The sequence below is a fragment of the Tachypleus tridentatus genome, chromosome 3 (genome assembly GCF_004210375.1).
Source record: "Tachypleus tridentatus isolate NWPU-2018 chromosome 3, ASM421037v1, whole genome shotgun sequence".
Classification (NCBI taxonomy): Eukaryota; Metazoa; Arthropoda; class Merostomata; order Xiphosura; family Limulidae; genus Tachypleus; species Tachypleus tridentatus.
The window spans coordinates 52,741,601-52,764,067 of record NC_134827.1 but is presented as its reverse complement, the minus strand read 5'-3'; the positions used below and the strand labels follow the sequence as shown (position 1 = coordinate 52,764,067).

Below are 22,467 nucleotides of genomic sequence, written 5' to 3'. Positions count from 1 at the left end.
TCTACAAGCTTGTTAATTAAATAAGTCTAAACACACCTGAAATATTTTGTAGTAGTTATTCAGGAGTCTACAAGCTTGTTAATTAAATAAGTCAAAACACACACCTGAAATGTTTTGTAGCAGTTATTCACGAGTCTACAAGCTTGTTAATTAAATAAGTCGAAACACACACCTGAAATGTTTTGTAGCAGTTATTCACGAGTCGACAAGCTTGTTAATTAAATCAGTCTAAACAAACACATGAAATGTTTTGTAGCAGTTATTCATGAGTCAACAAGCTTGTTAATTAAATCAGTCTAAACAAACACATGAAAAGTTTTGTAGTAGTTATTCAGGAGTCTACAAGCTTGTTAATTAAATCAGTCTAAACACACACTTGAAATGTTTTGTAGTAGTTAACACAAAAATTAGACAATCTCTACCATATTTCCTTACTGTAAATCACTTTACTGAAACACACAGAAAGTTAGAAGAATGGACCACTACCAGGCACGATGAAAATGTCGACTAATTATGCCACACGATTCTAAACGTCACAACAAAAATCAGTGAATATTGTAAGGAGGTGGCTTGCCATGCACAAATACCACAAACTGATTCTAGCTACGTCTCACTTACAATACATCAGTTTCATCACGTTCCTCCACTCGTCCCAGATCAGCCTCTACCATAAACAGTTTACGAGCAACCTGAATCAACACAAGCAACGTTCACTGGAAATACAGCTTTCACAAGTACGTTAAACTTTATTTATCAGTTTCAATTATAGAACCTACACACAGAACACGAATATCTCTACAGCATGCACAACTGGATTTTCTCAAAAGGTAATTTCACAAACATAATTCTCATCTCTTTAAAAGTGATGACAAAAATCACAACTAAAGTTATAACTCATATATCAAAGTTTGGATAAAACACTAACCAATGGCCATAACACCTTCAGTGAGAGATAAAAGTTTTAATGAAACTTAACTTCATATACAAAGGGAAATAACATTATTGACTTAAAGAAAATTAACTTTATAAATATAAAACTGGTGCTGTTATCCATCAGAATACAGTAACGGTTATGTTACTTTACTACTAACACTTGAAGTGTTAGTAACCATTGTAATATCTGTTGTTTTTATTACCAAAACAGTGGTGTTGCAGTTTGTTAGGCAGGGACTGAACCAAAACAGTGGTGTTGCAGTTTGTAACACAGGGACTGAACCAAAACAGTGGTGTTGCAGTTTGTTAGGCAGGGACAGAACCAGAACAGTGGTGTTGCAGTTTGTTACATAGGGACTGAACCAAAACAGTGGTGTTGCAGTTTGTAACACAGGGACTGAACCAAAACAGTGGTGTTGCAGTTTGTTAGGCAGGGACAGAACCAGAACAGTGGTGTTGCAGTTTGTTACATAGGGACAGAACCAGAACAGTGGTGTTGCAGTTTGTTACACAGGGACAGAACCAGAACAGTGGTGTTGCAGTTTGTTACACAGGGACTGAACCAGAACAGTGGTGTTGCAGTTTGTTACACAGGGACTGAACCAGAACAGTGGTGTTGCAGTTTGTTACACAGGGACTGAACCAGAACAGTGGTGTTGTAGTTTGTTAGGCAGGGACTGAACCAGAACGGTGGTGTTGTAGTTTGTTAGGCAGGGACTGAACCAGAACGGTGGTGTTTTAGTTTGTTACACAGGAACTGAACCAGAACGGTGGTGTTGTAGTTTGTTAGGCAGGGACTGAACCAGAACGGTGGTGTTGTAGTTTGTTAGGCAGGGACTGAACCAGAACGGTGGTGTTTTAGTTTGTTACACAGGGACTGAACCAGAACGGTGGTGTTGTAGTTTGTTACACAGGGACTGAACCAGAAGTGTGGTGTTGTAGTTTGTTACACAGGGATTGAACCAGAAGTGTGGTGTTGTAGTTTATTAAACAGGGACTGAACCAGAACAGTGGTGTTGTAGTTTGTAACACAGGGACTGAACCAGAACAGTGGTGTTGTAGTTTGTAACACAGGGACTGAACCAGAACAGTGGTGTTGTAGTTTGTAACACAGGGACTGAACCAGAACAGTGGTGTTGTAGTTTGTTACACAGGGACTGAACCAGAACAGTGGTGTTGTAGTTTGTTACACAGAAACTGAACCAGAACAGTGGTGTTATAGTTTGTTAAACAGGAACTGTTCTAGGTGGGTCCCTGTTCTACAAACTTAACACTACTATACAAGTTCAGTCTGTTTAACAAAATAAAATAAACTTGAAAGGCACTAGGAAAGATTGCTTGTAGACGTCTGACAAGATAACTACTTTTGTATCTATTACAGAATATCAAAACATTCATTAAGCAGATATCACAAGATGCTGAAAAAAAAAAACAGTTAACATACTGTGGTTAACAGAATGTTTACTTCATGTCGTCAGTTTTACGATCCTATCTCAGCAGCGTAGGTTACTCTGGTTAAGTGCCAGTTTTATTATCCTATCTCAGCAGGATGGTTTACTCTGGTTAAGTGCCAGTTTTATTATCCTATCTCAGCAGCGTGGTTTACTCTGGTTAAGTGCCAGTTTTATGATCCTATCTCAGCAGCGTGGTTTACTCTGGTTAATTGCCAGTTTTATGATCCTATCTCAGAAGCATGGTTTACTCTGGTTAATTGCCAGTTATTTGATCCTATATCAGCAGCGAGATTTACTCTGGTTAATTGCCAGTTTTATGATTCTATATCAGCAGCGTCGTTTACTCTGGTTAATTGCCAGTTTTATGATCCTATCTCAGCAGCATGATTTACCCTGGTTAATTGCCAGTTTTATTATCCTACATCAGCAGCATGGTTTACTCTATTTAAGTGCCAGTTTTATTATCCTATCTCAGCAGCATGATTTACTCTGGTTAATTGCCAGTTTTATGATCCTATATCAGCAGCGTGGTTTACTCTGGTTAATTGCCAGTTTTATGATCCTAGATCAGCAGCGTGGTTTACTCTGGTTAATTGCCAGTTTTATGATCCTATCTCAGCAGCGTGGTTTACTCTGGTTAAGTGCCAGTTTTATTATCCTATCTCAGCAGCATGATTTACTCTGGTTAAGTGCCAGTTTTATGATCCTATATCAGCAGCATCGTTTACTCTAGTTAATTGCCAGTTTTATGATCCTATCTCAGCAGCATGGTTTACTCTGGTTAATTGCCAGTTTTATGATCCTATATCAGCAGCGTGGTTTACTCTGGTTAATTGCCAGTTTTATGATCCTAGATCAGCAGCGTGGTTTACTCTGGTTAATTGCCAGTTTTATGATCCTATCTCAGCAGCGTGGTTTACTCTGGTTAAGTGCCAGTTTTATTATCCTATCTCAGCAGCATGATTTACTCTGGTTAATTGCCAGTTTTATGATCCTATATCAGCAGCATGGTTTACTCTAGTTTATTGCCAGTTTTATGATCCTATCTCAGCAGCATGGTTTACTCTGGTTAATTGCCAGTTTTATGATCCTATCTCAGCAGTGTGGTTTACTCTGGTTAAGTGCCAGTTTTATGATCCTATATCAGCAGCGTGGTTTACTCTGGTTAAGTGCCAGTTTTATGATCCTATATCAGCAGCGTGGTTTACTCTGGTTAATTGCCAGTTTTATGATCCTATATCAGCAGCATAGTTTACTCTGGTTAAGTGCCAGTTTTATTATCCTATCTCAGCAGCATGATTTACTCTGGTTAATTGCCAGTTTTATGATCCTATATCAGCAGCATCGTTTACTCTGGTTAATTGCCAGTTTTATGATCCTATCTCAGCAGCATGGTTTACTCTGGTCAATTGCCAGTTTTATGATCCTATCTCAGCAGCATGATTTACTCTGGTTAATTGCCAGTTTTATGATCCTATCTCAGCAGCATGATTTACTCTGGTTAATTGCCAGTTTTATGATCCTATCTCAGCAGCATGATTTACTCTGGTTAATTGCCAGTTTTATGATCCCATATCAGCAGCGTGGTTTACTCTGGTTAAGTGTTAGTCTTGTATATAGAATAAGGCATGCCTAATTCATAGGTCACTGTATGGGGAATAAGATAGGCCTAACTCACAAGTTACTGTATGAGGAATAAGGCAGGTGTAATTCACAGGTCATTGTATGAAGAGTAAGGTAGGCCTAATTCACAGGTTATTGTATGAAGAGTATGGTAGGCCTAATTCACAGGTTATTGTATGAAGAGTAAGATAGGCCTAATTCACAGGTTATTGTATATCATACACTTCCTTTAGTTCAACATTAATAATAATTTAAATTCTCAGCTAAAGGTTTTCTTACCTCTTCATACTTTTTATCTGATTCTTCAGCCAAGACTCTAGCTTGGCCTAACTCAGTTTCTAAGATAGACATCTTATCATCTTCGAGGTTAGTCCGATTTTCGAGTGCTTTCCTTTGCCTGAAATGATTTTAACGCTCGTTTTTTCACTCAAAATTAAATATACTTTCCTTCCAGAAAGAATGAGAGCAAATGTCAACTTAAAAACAGTAGCTTTAAGTAAACAATTAACAAGTTGCTATATTTCAAAATCTATTGTGAAATATACTTACAACAGCTACAAACCAAACTCTCAGTATTAAATTGTCATTTGAACAAAAGCCACAAGTATTTCTAATAGGTTTAATAAGTAGACTAGAAATCAATATTTCTTGATATTACTAACAATTTGTAAATGAAAAATAAAGAAATTTGTAATTATAGGCCAACCACACTATAACTGTTACATCCAGTGCAGACAATACTTTTCTGCCCAACGTAGGACTCGTCAGACCAACTGGGACGGTACTACAATTAACTGTTTCAACTTTGAATGAAAATTGTTGTTGTTATATTAACATTCATCTCTATAAAACAATGTTCCCCCTAAGGTTATTCACAAACTATTCATCACATTGACAACAATACCTTCCATCTTTCATTGGATTTCCATTCCTGGTTATTTGTAATGACTTAAAGCTGGTGGTAATATGAGAAAGAAATGTGAAACATGTTAACCATCACGTTACTGAAACACAATGACTCCCACAGGAGGGTGGTCAACAGTGAGACCGACAGGTGAGCCATGCTCTATATTTTTATTTTTAAAGGGACACTTATTGGCTGGGACAGAACAGCTATATACACACTCTTCCTGAAAAAGTAATTGTGAAATGACTGGTGGGACCCTGGAAAGTGTCAGCAAAATAGGCTTAGGAGCCAATGTGTTAATAAAGATGGAAGAATTCCCTTCACCAAGGATATATCTGTGTAATAATCCTGAGAATATATCATAATTCACTTCACCAAGGATATACCTGTGTAACAATCCTGAGAATATATCATAATTCACTTCACCAAGGATATACCTGTGTAACAATCCTGAGAATATATCATAATTCACTTCACCAAGGATATACCTGTGTAACAATCCTGAGAATATATCATAAAGTAACATTTAGAGTAAGTTACTTACGAACTAACATTAACTCATCAACCAACACTTTAAGTGACAATTCTCTCGTGTGACATCAACACTTGCTACTGTAACACTCACCGTTCACTTTCGTCAGCAGCCTGCAGTGCTTCTTCCAGTTTCTGAGTAGCTATCTTCAACCTTTCCTCTGATCGCTCCAAGTCGTCTTCCAACAACTGAATTCTTCTGTTCAGTGCAGCCACCTCACCTTCAGCCTAAACAACAAAACAGAAGAGTTACAAACTATACACAGTGGCTGTCCACTGGAAGAAATGTTTCGCTTTAAACAATCAATTTTAAATGTTTTAGAAAAGACAACCTATGACACTGACTGCTGTTAGCTCTACCACATCACTTGACGATGATCGTTATCCTGAATACAGCATTTGTTTTGACTGACTAATAAAAATACTAACCATGTAACACTATCAAAAGTTTCATGTTCAACAGTTAGCACTCAAGAAATCTTATTATGGTAGGTTGGGGTTTCGTTCTACAAGAAGGAATTGTATTTTCCTTTAAACTTCAAGTTTCAGGAAAGTTTTTTTTTTTTCGTCTTTATTGGATATCTAGAAGTAAATCTGGAAGTCCAGAAACATAGCAGTGCAATGGTCCAGAATATTTTTTTCATAATCTGAGTTAAAAACACTACACACAGTAAAAAGAAAGTGTTTAATAGATATGATGTTCTGTGTGTATTCCAAAAAAACAGACCATTTTCCAAACTGTCTCTCGTTCCTTCTCCGACATCACTAACCGTTCCACAACTTTTGTCTCTGTTTCTTCTCCGACATCACTAACTATTCCATAACCTTTCTTGATAAATTTTGCTATCAAAAATTAACACTAAAGATTGAAATTCAAAAGATTTTGAGGCAAGACAAGGAGCCCAAGTATACAATCTACCTTATTTATACATGCTGTTTTATTAACAAAATTAATCATGTTCAACAACAAAAGTTAGTGGTCCTTGAAGTTCCAATAGAATGATTACCACAAATATCTTAAAATGTTTCACTTCACGTAGTTAAGTCAGTGTTTAAAAGGTACATATTAACATATAATTGTTTATTTCGTATAATTGCGTTTATAAAGCGAAGAACAGCTGCTTAAAGTATTTTAATAAACCCAATCTTGTTGTACACAGCATGTCCTCACAATAAGACTAAACTTTCAGGTAATGTTCCCACACTAAAGAAAGAAACTTGAAAATAACTTTTTAAGAACGTGTGGATCTGTAGTTGTAAAAATTTTGTATAATTTTGTTGAACATGATATACAAAAATGGTCAACATTACTGACACAACTGGAATATGGACTTCTTGTATTTACTTGCTCCAGAATTACGGATTCTTTACATTGTGTACAACACACATAATGTGGAATTAGGAATAATTTTGTCTATATGTAGGTTCCAACCAGAAAGTTCATTACGTTAGTGTTAGAATTTCTGCTTACAATCTCAGCAGATACAACAAAAACATAACGAGGGTTTCTGTTAAGACGATAAACATATCTTGTGAAACATAACACAACAGTTACCACTGCATACGTTTACTTTTTAAGTCCCACATCCAACCTCGTAACGTGGAAGGATTATTTTATCATATTCTGTGAACGTTAACCTGTTTCTACGTCAAGTAACATCGTAATCATGGTTACAAGTTAACGTTTTAGTTGCAATAAGATAATTACATGAGTTATAATCTGTGTACTGAATAAAAATAGAACTAGCTGACACCTGTTCGCTCGTAGTTAAGCCTATAACTGTATTACAAAATGGGATGGGCACCTACTTCCTCGCGTCGCCGTACCTCCTCTTGAAATCGTGTTTCGGTTTCTTCTAATTGTTCCTTCGCGGTTTCCATCTCGTCTTTCACCGCTTTCATTTTTTTCTTCAACATTTCTAACATCGAACCTTGTTGTATCATAGACATTATCAAACTAATAGTATGTAGAAGGTAACGGAAAAATCGATTTTACAATCCAGGTTTAGCAAGCTTTCTCTTTACTATCTAGTCTTATCAAATGCACGAGAGCAAACCGAGCCCGCACGAAACTTCGTTGTCCAACTCAACAACGGTTACAAGCAGGTTATGGAACCATTGAAACACGCAACTGCGGATGAACACTAAATTCCATCATGTTTGTGTTACTACGCCTATTACATACCTCAATATAAATACGAAAATATAACAATTCTACACTAGACCTCTACATCTAATTTCAGTTTATAATGTATTTAATAATTCAATTAAGTTAAAAATAATAATTATGTATACACAGTGCAGTAATAAAAGTTATCAAAAGCGGTGTGGTCATGTGACACGTAAACCTGTATGTTGAAAATTAGGCGCAGACAGCGGCACATTCTACACCTGTAAATAATACGAACATACACTACAAGTCGACTGGCTTCCACGAAAATAGGCTAAACGACGACTTAAATGTTACCTTCACAATTCAATTAATAATACATAGTAAACGTTATAAAACGTGTGATTACCTCCCGTTGGAAAAATAACACACTGTGGACGAGACATGATTTTCAGGGCAGTTAATTTATTATAAATCTAATTATTAAAATCAGAATTTATTGTTTCACAAATTGAGTACTCTTAGGTTAACATTTTCGGCCGTAAACCTAAAAACACCTCAAGTTCAGCTAACTTAGAAGATATATACTACTCCTAAATACAAATTCTAAGTTAAGAATGCAAAACACTCTTTATAAATATATATAATAATAATGAACGAAAAAGTAATTACATTCGATATAATTAATAAACTGAATAATTATCTCGCTGTCAACTAAAGATGTATCCATAAACGTAATTTGTCTGAAGTACAAGAAAATAATTGACAAAAAGGTTGCACTTGAAAACAGAGTTAATTAACTGAAACCTGTATTCCTTTTTCAAAATATTAAGAATACAAAATACTTTGTAACAGCTTCAAAATCATTGATTTTTTATATTCTGAAATGAAAAATAAACATATACGTAAACTCATTCTTCGATAAACTAAATTTCTGAACAACAGATAAGTTTGAGATTCCAAGGAATACACTCGTTTTGTAGGTGCCTCCAGAAACAGGTCACCCGCATTTCTCACGAGGTGGAACCGAATGCATGTATTTTCAAAAATGTGAATAAATTCTTCAAATTACCGAATCAATCAAGTCTCACAAATATACTTCTCAGTACACTTTTTACTCTTTAAACAGTTTTCACCAGTTGAATAAAACGTACAATGTTAATATCAACTTTATATTAACTATATTTTTAAAAAATCTGGCCTGTACCAAAATATTTACAAGTTACTTAAATATAAAACACAAATTTTCATTTATAAATGTTTTATTAGTCCGCAAGAAACTCATAAAACAATCTCTAACATACGAACATTCTTATCAGAATTATAAGAAAGTAAGATATATTACAAACACAATTGAACGTTGTTCTGCAGTTTATTTTAAACTTTGTAATACATTCGAACGAAAGTTCCTTGGGCCTGCTCCACGTAAACACCTAAAACAAACAGGACAAATGAGGTCGTGTGTATATGACTCATGAAACTGACCTCGTACCGCTATGTCCAGCAGCGATATGGAGTCGATTTTGGTTGAAAAATGTCTGCCGCGCGTGACAGACTCCTGGAAGATGATGACATCCTGAAACAGGTGTCAAAACACCTGGAATCGAGGTTAATTTGTAAAGCGAACTTAGCCATAAATGTATTTAATAAACCAAGACTAAAACAAAACAAATACGCCATCAAGACTGTCAAACAGGCGAACAAATCATCAAAACAGAAGTTATAGTGGTTTAAATCATGGCCAGTGTTTATTACGTACATTTGTTTTCCACATACAACAAACACATTTCACAAATATTACTGGAACAGTTATAGGATTGCAAGGCTTTTTAACTTAACCCCAGTGCTTCTATTTTCACTCTGAAACCTAATCGACTTGCCCTTACACGAAACACTTCTACCAAGAGTGAATCTGGTACAAATAAGTTACATACCAAGTCTGATTGATACTGTTAGTGTTACATAATAACTGTAGTTGTAAGCAACTCCACCTTTATAACTTAACTGAATCACGTCTTAAATACGTCTGAAAATCATAATATACGAAGCAACATTTTATTTTACTAATTTCAAGTTTCAAAAATAGAAAATTCAGTACTCACAGACAGATTTATAAAAACGTTTTTAGTCAAGAAAGTTTTTTCCAGTATCTAAAAGCTAACCATTTCACAGCAAGTACGTATATATTCATTAGTTATTAAATTAACACGTGAAACGTCCACTCCCACGCGCTGAAATCGAGTTACAGTGGATCAAAAACAAGTGTTGATTTGGTAGGGTTGGTTAACGCCACCACGGCGAGAATAAATATTTGTGTAGCACTAATGAGTTTGAAACTAGTTCGTTTTCGAAAGCTCTGCAATGAACACCATGATATTAAAATCAAATTTCATAAATGTATGTCACATATTCTGTTTAAAATATTCAGCACTAAAATGGGTCAGTAATAGAATATAAACTGTATAAAGCTCACGAAGAACACAAAATACGTGTGTCTGAAATTTCTGAGCTTAAAGAACTCTGTGAAAATCATATCACTATGGGAACCATGTTGTTGTAACGGATGTTACAGATCAAGTCATTTGTTCTGTTCTTTAACTTGTGTTAAAATTCATTTCTGTATTCTTGTTATAATAGCAATCTTCTAAAATATAAAATCATTTATTTCTAACACTGCAGTGTCGATTATTCACGTATATAATAAATAAGAAAACCTACACAACTTGGTCTATGTTGACAAAGAATAAATACCACAATAACAACAGTATGGTTGTACTTAACCAGACACCTACACAATGGACTGTGTGTACTGTTTCCACCATGAATATCAAAACCACATTATATCCTTATAATAAGCCTTCCATTGAACCCAAAGATATCACTCAACATAGTATGGGTTTGTTTTAAAACCAGATTCAATGAAACAGCACAATGACTACACACAAAAAAAACACAAGTTAATAAAGCAGGTGTTAAATATCTAGTAATTATTAATCTATCCACATACATTCAGAGAAAGCTTTGAATTAACAAATCCATACTGAATAGAAGAACATTTTAAAATAGTATCTGTGAACAATGACGTGGATTGTTCATGCTAAAGGATGCATCACACATCAAAACATGTATCATTAACCACAACATCTACATCCAGTAATCATCAATTTAATATTAATTTTAACAGTTTGTTTAACCATACAATATGTTTCTAACACAAACTAATATTGTTTGACCAAGTTAACTGATTTCTCAAGTACATACAAAACTGTTAACAGAGAGACTCAGATAAATCAAAGAGAAATATTGGAAAAAGGTTAGATGTTAGAAACATACAATGTACAATTCTTTCTTTTCTGTCAATACACACAAAAAACACAGTGATACATACAGTGAACCCCTTTTTGCAACACCCTGTATTAACACAAATCTCACTTATAATTAATTTGACAGATATGTAATAAACTGAAATCACAGACACCCAGTATACAGTCAATGTTCAGTAAGACTCTGTACTCTCTGACATAGGAACACACACATTAACCTGGTTTTTGAACATGAACCCACAATAAAATATTCAAAATGTCAAAACTCCTACACAAACGAAACAGTAAACTAACACAGAAATAAGTTTTCAGCAAAACAATGTTAAATCTAATCACCCACAAACCAGATCTTACAATTTCACTCCTAAAAAATGTTCTTCAGGGTAAAAACGTTAAAAAACACAAAATTATCCAAGATATCTCAGTAACAGCAAATTTCAAATCAATAACTGATAACTGTCTCTGTGAACACCAAAGAAAAAAATAACCTAGAACAGAAATATGGAAATTAGACAACTATCTCAAGAGTGGAATCATACTGATGCTAACACTAATGACTGAAAACAGTTTTATTTTGATTACACACACAGCAGTGAACCTGTGTATTAAAGTAATTAAAATAATGATTTAAAACAGTTTTATTTTGATTACACACACACAGTGATGAACCTGTGTATTAAAGTAATTAAAATAATGATTTAAAAGTTTTATTTTGATTACACACACACAGTGATGAACCTGTGTATTAAAGTAATTAAAATAATGATTTAAAACAGTTTTATTTTGATTACACACACACAGCAGTGAACCTGTGTATTAAAGTAATTAAAATAATGATTTAAAACAATTTTATTTTGATTAAACACAGCAGTGAACCTGTGTATTAAAGTAATTAAAATAATGATTTAAAACAGTTTTATTTTGATTACACACACACAGCAGTGAACCTGTATATTAAAGTAATTAAAATAATGATTTAAAACAGTTTTATTTTGATTACACACACACAGCAGTGAACCTGTGTATTAAAGTAATTAAAATAATGATTTAAAACAGTTTTATTTTGATTACACACACACACAGCAGTGAACCTGTGTATTAGAGTAATTAAAATAATGATTTAAAACAGTTTTATTTTGATTACGTACACACAGTGATGAACCTGTGTATTAAAGTAATTAAAATAATGATTTAAAACAGTTTTATTTTGATTACGCACACAGCAGTGAACCTGTGTATTAAAGTAATTAAAATAATGATTTAAAACAGTTTTATTTTGATTACGCACACAGCAGTGAACCTGTGTATTAAAGTAATTAAAATAATGATTTAAAACAGTTTTATTTTGATTACGCACACAGCAGTGAACCTGTGTATCAAAGGAATTAAAATAATGATTTAAAACAGTTTTATTTTGATTACACACACAGAGCAGTGAACCTGTGTATTAAAGTAATTAAAATAATGATTTAAAACAGTTTTATTTTGATTAAACACAGCAGTGAACCTGTGTATTAAAGTAATTAAAATAATGATTTAAAACAGTTTTATTTTGATTAAACACAGCAGTGAACCTGTGTATTAAAGTAATTAAAATAATGATTTAAAGTTTTATTTTGATTACACACACACACACAGCAGTGAACCTGTGTATTAAAGTAATTAAAATAATGATTTAAAACAGTTTTATTTTGATTACGTACACACAGAGCAGTGAACCTGTGTATTAAAGTAATTAAAATAATGATTTAAAACAGTTTTATTTTGATTACACACACACAGTGATGAACCTGTGTATTAAAGTAATTAAAATAATGATTTAAAGCAGTTTTATTTTGATTACACACACACAGCAGTGAACCTGTGTATTAAAGTAATTAAAATAATGATTTAAAACAGTTTTATTTTGATTAAACACAGCAGTGAACCTGTGTATTAAAGTAATTAAAATAATGATTTAAAACAGTTTTATTTTGATTACACACACACAGCAGTGAACCTGTATATTAAAGTAATTAAAATAATGATTTAAAACAGTTTTATTTTGATTACACACACACAGCAGTGAACCTGTGTATTAAAGTAATTAAAATAATGATTTAAAACAGTTTTATTTTGATTACACACACACAGCAGTGAACCTGTGTATTAAAGTAATTAAAATAATGATTTAAAACAGTTTTATTTTGATTACACACACACAGCAGTGAACCTGTGTATTAGAGTAATTAAAATAATGATTTAAAACAGTTTTATTTTGATTACGTACACACAGTGATGAACCTGTGTATTAAAGTAATTAAAATAATGATTTAAAACAGTTTTATTTTGATTTCACACACACACACACACAGCAGTGAACCTGTGTATTAAAGTAATTAAAATAATGATTTAAAACAGTTTTATTTTGATTACACACACACAGAGCAGTGAACCTGTGTATTAAAGTAATTAAAATAATGATTTAAAACAGTCTTATTTTGATTACACACACACAGAGCAGTGAACCTGTGTATTAAAGTAATTAAAATAATGATTTAAAGTTTTATTTTGATTACACACACACACACACACACAGAGCAGTGAACCTGTGTATTAAAGTAATTAAAATAATGATTTAAAGTTTTATTTTGATTACACACACACACACACACAGAGCAGTGAACCTGTGTATTAAGGTAATTAAAATAATGATTTAAAGTTTTATTTTGATTACACACACACAGAGCAGTGAACCAGTGTATTAAAGTAATTAAAATAATGATTTAAAACAGTTTTATTTTGATTACATACACACACAGCAGTGAACCTGTGTATTAAAGTAATTAAAATAATGATTTAAAACAGTTTTATTTTGATTACACACACACACACACACAGCAGTGAACCTGTGTATTAAAGTAATTAAAATAATGATTTAAAACAGTTTTATTTTGATTACGCATACACAGAGCAGTGAACCTGTGTATTAAAGTAATTAAAATAATGATTTAAAACAGTTTTATTTTGATTACACACACACAGTGATGAACCTGTGTATTAAAGTAATTAAAATAATGATTTAAAAGTTTTATTTTGATTACACACACACAGCAGAACCTGTGTATTAAAGTAATTAAAATAATGATTTAAAACAGTTTTATTTTGATTACACACACACAGAGCAGTGAACCTGTGTATTAAAGTAATTAAAATAATGATTTAAAACAGTTTTATTTTGATTACACACACACAGAGCAGTGAACCTGTGTATTAAAGTAATTAAAATAATGATTTAAAGTTTTATTTTGATTACACACACACACACACACACAGAGCAGTGAACCTGTGTATTAAAGTAATTAAAATAATGATTTAAAGTTTTATTTTGATTACACACACACAGAGCAGTGAACCTGTGTATTAAAGTAATTAAAATAATGATTTAAAACAGTTTTATTTTGATTACATACACACACAGCAGTGAACCTGTGTATTAAAGTAATTAAAATAATGTTTTAAAACAGTTTTATTTTGATTACACAGATACTAAAATACAAATATTTTAGAAATCTCTAATATTTCTCTTCAAACTAAATTGAAGTACCTTTCTAAAAAAATGATTTTATTTTTGTTTTGAACAATTAAGTGTTTTTAAAGAGTAAATTTTTCTGAAAATTTAAATAAAATTTTAACTTGTATCTTTTAGTGTCTTACATTTATTTTAAAGTACACACAAAATTAAACAGTCACAAATACACAAGGATTTGTAAAAGCTAAAAGATGATTTTGTTACAATAAAAACCCACAATTTGTTCTAAATCCAATGTTAGTCCTACAGCGTGATCAAGAAACATTCAGTTGTATTATTCACGACAATAATTTAAAAGATTTAAATATGCTGTTATACAACAAGACAGTAACTTATTAAAACTAATACACAACTATTATAACCTGAGTTTATATGATGAACTGTAACAAATTATGAACCAGTTCTAAAACAAAAGACAATCTACAAATTGGAATAATCTACATTTCATGTTTGCTCCCCAAACAAATTCCATACCATTGTTTATTAGAAACAAAACAATGTTGTTACTTTGCATTGTTAACATTTCCTATCACCATTTATGTAATTCAAAAAATTCTTTAGTGTAAGATAAGCCTATAATTGCAAACAGATTGGTTATGGACCACATGTACTGAAAGAAGCATTTATAATATTTTATGAGCTATATATTAATATCAAGTAAATGATTATGCTTGTAGCTGAAGAAAGCTGTTATTTCTTTTGTAGGTTTTAATTTCCACATCAAAACTTATTCATAACATCAATAGTCTAGTAATAATTTTAAATCATAACTCTTAACAGTGCTAAGCCTAAGTGCTTTCAAGTGGCATAAGCTCAGTTATTATATTTTCTGTTTTTTTTTATAGTAATAAAAACAAAGTCCTAATTACCCTTTTCATTTGGACATTCATAATATTGTGTAGTTCATTTTTTATGATGTTGAATTTCATCATTGTTCCTGATGAAAACACTGATGATCCAAATGCTAGACCAGGGTATCCTGCACTGGGTTGTCGATTTCTTCTGCTTCTTTCTACAAGAACCTCCGTTTGCACACTAGAACACCGTAGCCTTGACCATTCTTCCACTTCTGAATCATTTTCACTCAAGAGATTTTCTTCTTGTATTTCTGTGTCTTCTGCACCATCAGCTGTTCTATCAGGAATGTCGCTAGCACTGCTCAAAGTAGACCTGTTTGGTTGCATTGTTTGTTTGTGTGTGTGTAGCAGCTGTTTTAATTCTGTTATAAATATTTTTTGTGCCTACAAAAGTTTCAGTTATGGAAGTTTTCAAATACTTTTAACTTCGTTTATGTGTAAAAAACGCATTTCAAATGCAATATATATCTGTTACTCAAATGACAAATTTTTACATAATTTTATCTCCTACTATAGTATATAAGCCTAATCCACGACCTCTGTTGTTATTACAAAGTAAAAGTAAACAATATTTAGAATTTGTAAACATAAATTATATTACAATTTTTGTGTCGGTAAATCTGTTTTTTTATAACAATAACGTAAATGTTTAATAAATGTTTAGCTGAATTTTAATTAAATCTAAACTTCAAGTCCAAGACAAAATCTTAAAAGAGCAGGTTTAGGCTTAATTAGTTTATAAAGTTAACCCTAACATAGCACGTCAGCTTTTTTCTAGAAATTTATATCTCGCTACTGAACTGTGAGTCAGAATTCCATCGAATCACAGTAAAAATAATCATAAGTATTAAATTCTTATTAATGCCAATTGTCTTTACTATTATCAGCAGTATTACTATTATTAGGCTTACAAAATCTAGTGCAAGATTTTATCTTCAGTGTAACTCAATGCAGCAACAAGTCGATGAGTACGAGATACGAGATTGCTAATTTCCTCTGTAAAATTACCGATGTTTTTTATCCACGTCACATAGTCCAGTTTTTGATACTTTCAAAAATTACTGCATTAACTTTCACAATTAACGTTCTCTAAATAATGTCAAAACCTTGAAGTTAATTAAGAAGTAATTTACTATCATAGTTCAACTAAACATTCACGGAAACGAAGGCAGACAACCAGCAGTACTGACACTAGCGCCACCGCACGACGAACTATAGAATCTTAAACATTTAGCAAGCAACAAAAGCAACGCCTTAACTGAGACTCAACGTCTATTTGTCACTATACATAGATCTGGAGCACAGGCCGGCGCTTCTATAATATCATTGGAAGTATACTCTCAATACCATATTTGGAATCATGACGTCAATAAACGACAATATTTATGTTATCAAAGGAATCATATTTCACTATACAATTTTACTTGACTAATAGATGTCGCATATTTTTTACATTTTGTTAAAATCTTCTCATATGCAATTAAAACAAGATATTGCCGAAAGAAAGTGAAGCAGAACCTTATATATGTTTTTAAATCAAACTAAGAAGTCATATATAAAATAATGCTTAAACACTATCAAATTTTACAGAAAAACTACTTTAACAGAGCCATGAGTTAACTAACTTTAAGTTAATGTTTCTAAAATTAATTTTGTGGTTTTACTAAATACTGTAATTAAAAGTTTTAATGGAACAAAACACGATTATTAATATTTAAAAATGTTTAGGTCCAGCATAGCCAGGTGATTAAGGCACTCGAGTCGTTATGAGATGGTCGCGGGTTCAAAACCTCGTCACACAAAACATGCTCGCTCTTTCAGCCGTTATAATGTGATGGTCAATCCCACTATTCGTTGCTATAAGAGCAGGCCAAATAATAATTCGGGACTTTATCAAGGAATTACAAGTTTTGTTAGTGTAAATTTAAAGTAACTTTTAAAATATTCCAACGTTTTTCCCACTGATCATTTGTGGATTTCATAAAAAATGTTTGAATTGTTATGACTATTAAAAACACCCATCTAAACGATTTTGCATTTTTTGCTCCCGTTTCAAAATTCTTTATAATTGTCAGCTGAATATATAATGCCATCTGGTGTAAATGTATAACATTACAAAAATGTTAAATTCATGTACCTAATACAGAATATTTTTATGAATAATAGAGGCTCCAGCATCTATTTTTAATACATCAGAATATCTCAAACCTTCGAATTTATTATTTCGTACTAAAATTTTGAAATATAGTAACAGTAATACTGATCGTCCTTTAGTGTTGTAAAACCTACACTATCGAGCGGCCTGGTCAGTATGTGTCTCTTCCGGTGTAGTATAACATATTGTAAAATAATAATTATAGTTAATTTCATGGACTTTTTTTTTTTAGCATTTTCGCGCGCAGCTGTCCTCCATTTTGAACTGATGGATTAAAAGGAATAAAGCTTGTTATCATCACCTACCGCCAATTCTTGGACCACTCTTTCCGTACCTAATAGTGGGATTTTGCCATCATTCCTATAACGCTATCACAGGTTCAAAGTGCGGAGCGCGTTTTTGTGATAACAGAACACGAGCCATGAACTTCCAGATTCACGGTCCAACCATGCTAACCATTAGTTCACGCCTACCATCGTTTAAAAGACGTAACCATGATATTTATATTGGTGTCGATACTAAACTAAAAGTAGTTGTGTTGTCCTATCACCTAGTCCTCGTACGTTAGCCATGTTTCCCTAGTATTATGTCACTTTCTTGTACTACAGACACCAATAAAATAGTTCTAATTAGATATTACAAACACAAACGTCTTGAATACAATAAGGTAAAATAAGTTTTTAGTTATGACACTAACATAAGGTATTAGTAAGTTATATAAAAACAACACATTATTTATTGGAGAGCCACGAATAAGTCGTTAATTCAACTGTTTTGTCAGGATTTGAAATATAATCTAGCGTCACAGAAATGTAATCTATCCAGGAGTCTTATTTATGCTAGTTATTTATTAAAGACGTGAAAAGTTTAAAACTAAAATGTATTCAACATGTTATTATTCAAAATAAATTCCATGAACAAACTGACGCTAAAAGGAACACAGTTTTATTAATACACTATAATACTGTATTAGTTAATCAGAAATTATTTTGGTTTCTATAGAGAAACTTTCGTCATTTTTATTAAATTCATATTAACTATAGATAAATTTCTTCTCGCATTTCTATTTTTTTCTCGATTTCGGATTCAAATTTAAAAACGTAAAAAATACCATTTCAGATTTACCTTTCATCTCCCACAAATTAACAAATTAAAAGAAACGTGAAAAAAACAACCTTTAGTTAACGTGACTTTTATCACACATTTCATATTTATTGATTTTTATTTCTTCGCTGGTTTTCGGGGTTTTTATTTGGTAAAAATAATGCCAAGTCTTGTCCGCATAATGATAACGGATTATTTCTGCAATGACTTTTTGGTTTTGGTATAGGACTCGTTCACGTGTACTTAGTTGTAGGCCTAAGTTGACAAAAAAACTTTTAAACAAAACTGTAAAGTTATTATAGGCTTCAAACAATTATTAACAAACATAACTAACTTACTGATCACCGTTCTGTATTCATAATTAATACACATATCTGGAGATTAATTATCATAATTCTTTAGCTATCAACTAAATTAGAACGTTGAAGGTAGAGCCTATAACAATATATTATTTTGCGTCTTTTGTCCACTATACCTGTAAACTTACATAAATCACATACACACAACCAAAACTATTATCCCGTGTTTTTTATCAGAATATTACAATTATTAACTAAGAGTACAATTAAATAAATCTATTAATTAAAATTAATGTGACTCAATTTGCAGTTTCGAAGTGAAACACTTTTCTAATAAACAAAATAAAAACATTTTAAAGCGATAAGTCATAAAAATGAACAATTAGACTTTAAATATATCATATAACAATATTAATAATAATCTCACCAGTCATAAACAATAATAATAATTATTGGTGAGATGATTGTTAATATTGTTTGTAACTGGTCAGTTTGGCACCGTGTTTTTACCAAGGTCAAATTCATAGCACGTGCTATTCTCCTGCTTATTATTTTCTCATATTTTTATGTCTGTCTAGGCTTCGCAATGTTACGAGGAAGGACACAAACTTGTTTGAAGGACATTCTGTTCTGACGTGTAAGGAAAGCGTCTGGTGTCAGCTTTACCTACGATAACCTACAACAGACATATATCACATTTTGATTTGACTGTTCTGTGTTCTTGTTAGAATGTTGATACAGTTTTCTACATAAAATAAAACACTAAAGTATGTTGCGTCCATAAAATATACATAAATACAGAACTCACAGACCACCTGAAAAAAATAAAATAAAAACAAAGCAAGCTGCTTTAACAAACCACGCCAGTCCGAAGTCCAACATAGTGTCACTACTTTATGCTGGAACACGTTTCACAGAAGGAGAGAAAGTAAGAGACACATCCCTAATGAAAACAGAAGTCCAGTTTATTTTAAGATAAGAATGAAAACGAAAATCTTTAATTCTATTCCACCTTATACACAGCTAATAACGGAACCTATTTCGGTAAAAATCCTTTTATATATAAATATTAAAGTAAATAACTAATTACTCCACTGTAACAGACGTGTATTTACAACATTATAACATACGTGTATTTACTCCACTATAACATACGTGTATTTACTCCACTATAACAGACGTGTATTTACTACACCATAACAGACGTGTATTTACTCCACTATAACAGACGTGTATTTACTACACCATAACAGACGTGTATATACTACACCATAACAGACGTGTATTTACTCCACCATAACAGACGTGTATTTACTCCACTATAACAGACGTGTATTTACTCCACTATAACAGACGTGTATTTACTACACCATAACAGACGTGTATTTACTATAACAGACGTGTATTTACTACACCATAACAGATGTGTATTTACTACACTATAACAGACGTGTATTTACTCCACCATAACAGACGTGTATTTACTCCACCATAACAGACGTGTATTTACTACACCATAACAGATGTGTATTTACTACACTATAACAGACGTGTATTTACTCCACCATAACAGACGTGTATTTACTCCGCCATAACAGACGTGTATTTACTACACCATAACAGAAGTGTATTTATTACACCATAACAGACGTGTATTTACTACACTATAACAGACGTGTATTTACTATAACAGACGTGTATTTATTACACCATAACAGACGTGTATTTACTACACTATAACAGACGTGTATTTACTCCACCAAAACAGACGTGTATTTACTACACCAAAACAGACGTGTATTTACTACACTATAACAGACGTGTATTTACTACACCATAACAGACGTGTATTTACTCCACTATAACAGACGTGTATTTACTACACTATAACAGACGTGTATTTACTATAACAAACGTGTATTTACTCCACTATAACAGACGTTTATTTACTATAACAGACGTGTATTTACTACACTATAACAGACGTGTATTTACTCCATTATAACAGACTGAAAACTACACCTACAAACTAATGTTTAAAACTATTATACAAGCTGTTATGAACAGTCGTTTCTTGATAACATAAAGATATTTGATTACTTCACAATGTTATCGCCTACGTGTTTATCTTATAGAACAACCGCACATCATGTGTATGGGTAAAGCAGTATATCGACAAATGTGGCATGTGTTTCGTATTCACATGTTTGATCCTTGATGAATTAATTTTCATTAGACAATGTAACGTAAACATTTGTCTGAAGACAAACGCGAAAATCCCCATTAAGTTAAGGGAATTTAAAACAACATTCCAAACCAATCACAGCAATACCCTTACCCACAAAGAGGAAGCTATATTTACAAGAAAAGAACCCTCTGACCCAGAAAGCCATGCTTGTAAAGTTGAGCATATCTCCTGGTATCATTAATAAACAACGATTTGGAGTTACTAAAGGTTCACTAGCTTTCAGAGCTGACAAAGATGGCGGGCGAAATTGAATCTACGGCAATCGTATATCTGCGGAGTTCTCTGAACCATCTATACAAAAGTGATTTGGAATGTGACGTCCACATATAGTTGACTACCCAGTCCAAGTGTTTTTACAATAAATATAGCTAAAGTAGCTCCGACTATTGGATAAGATTTGAAACATCTTTCTTAACGCTCGGTGAATTAAGCCTTTTACAAATCTTTAAAATGTTAAGAATTTCCTGGCAGCATAATTTTTAATATACTGAGTTTTATTTCAGATTCAATAAACTTGGAAGCTTTAAACGTTTTAAAGAAAATAACGAAAAAGATAATAATTAGCTGGAAATTCTTTAAATTGGTTGACATGTGAAATACATGATATTTTTAATTAAAAATTAATAACTTACCTAGAACACACACCAACACTAAAGAATTATTTTATGATTTAACACTGATATGAAGTAAACTAGTCTTATGTTTACCGCTAGAATAACAGAAAACAAGCAAATAATTCTCAAGTACGATTGGCTAAATATTAAAACAGTGAGCAAAGAGAAATTAATATTATTTTTTGTGGCTTTCTTACCAAATTGTCAGTATTATGTTTGTATAATACTTCAGAATCCAAAATACTGAACGTAACAGACGTTTGTTTGTCAGGAAATGTTATGACTATGTAAGGAAGAATGAGTTCAAACGACCCACCTCATGAGAAGTTGCCATCACAGTAAATTGTATATATGTAATTATTGTTGAAGTGACTTCGTGCATAAAGACATTAATTTGTTTTTTATCAACTTTGATCTAAGGTAAGTTTGTTTTGTTTTTGTTGTAGATGTTTCAAGAAATTTCACTTTGATTTCAAACAACGAGGAATTACAGACACCAGAATCTACTATAACAGAAATACAGTTTTACGATGGATGAGTTAGGGTAAAACCTAAGGGACCGTCTTATCACATACAAGTGACGTACATTTACACTGTAGATTTCGGCTGTAATGTATTTCATTTCCATAGTATTACAGATGTCCTTTTACCCTCTTGTCCTAGATAATATGCAAATGATGTTTAAGTGTTTTAAACCCATTTGCTAAATACAACATTTATTTTAAATAGCAGCTGTTA

At 32.3% G+C, this 22,467-nt stretch overlaps 1 protein-coding gene across 9 annotated transcripts in view; it reads right to left on the bottom strand.

Moving 5' to 3' along the window:
- Positions 1-22,467, bottom strand: part of LOC143246858 (tropomyosin-like) — a 36,059-nt gene that overhangs the window by 8,086 nt on the left and 5,506 nt on the right. For 2 of the 9 annotated variants that reach the window (XM_076494087.1, XM_076494088.1), the window contains exons 1-4: positions 15,322-16,610; positions 5,543-5,676; positions 4,290-4,407; positions 619-689 (exon numbers count right to left, since the gene is read on the bottom strand). In XM_076494087.1, the coding sequence (XP_076350202.1) occupies positions 619-689; positions 4,290-4,407; positions 5,543-5,676; positions 15,322-15,636 (638 nt within the window). In that variant the 5' untranslated portion in view covers positions 15,637-16,610. Of the gene's footprint in view, positions 1-618; positions 690-4,289; positions 4,408-5,542; positions 5,677-7,257; positions 9,366-15,321; positions 16,613-22,467 lie in introns of those variants that run through there. The other 7 variants (XM_076494089.1, XM_076494090.1, XM_076494091.1 and 4 more) reach the window with 6 other exon arrangements.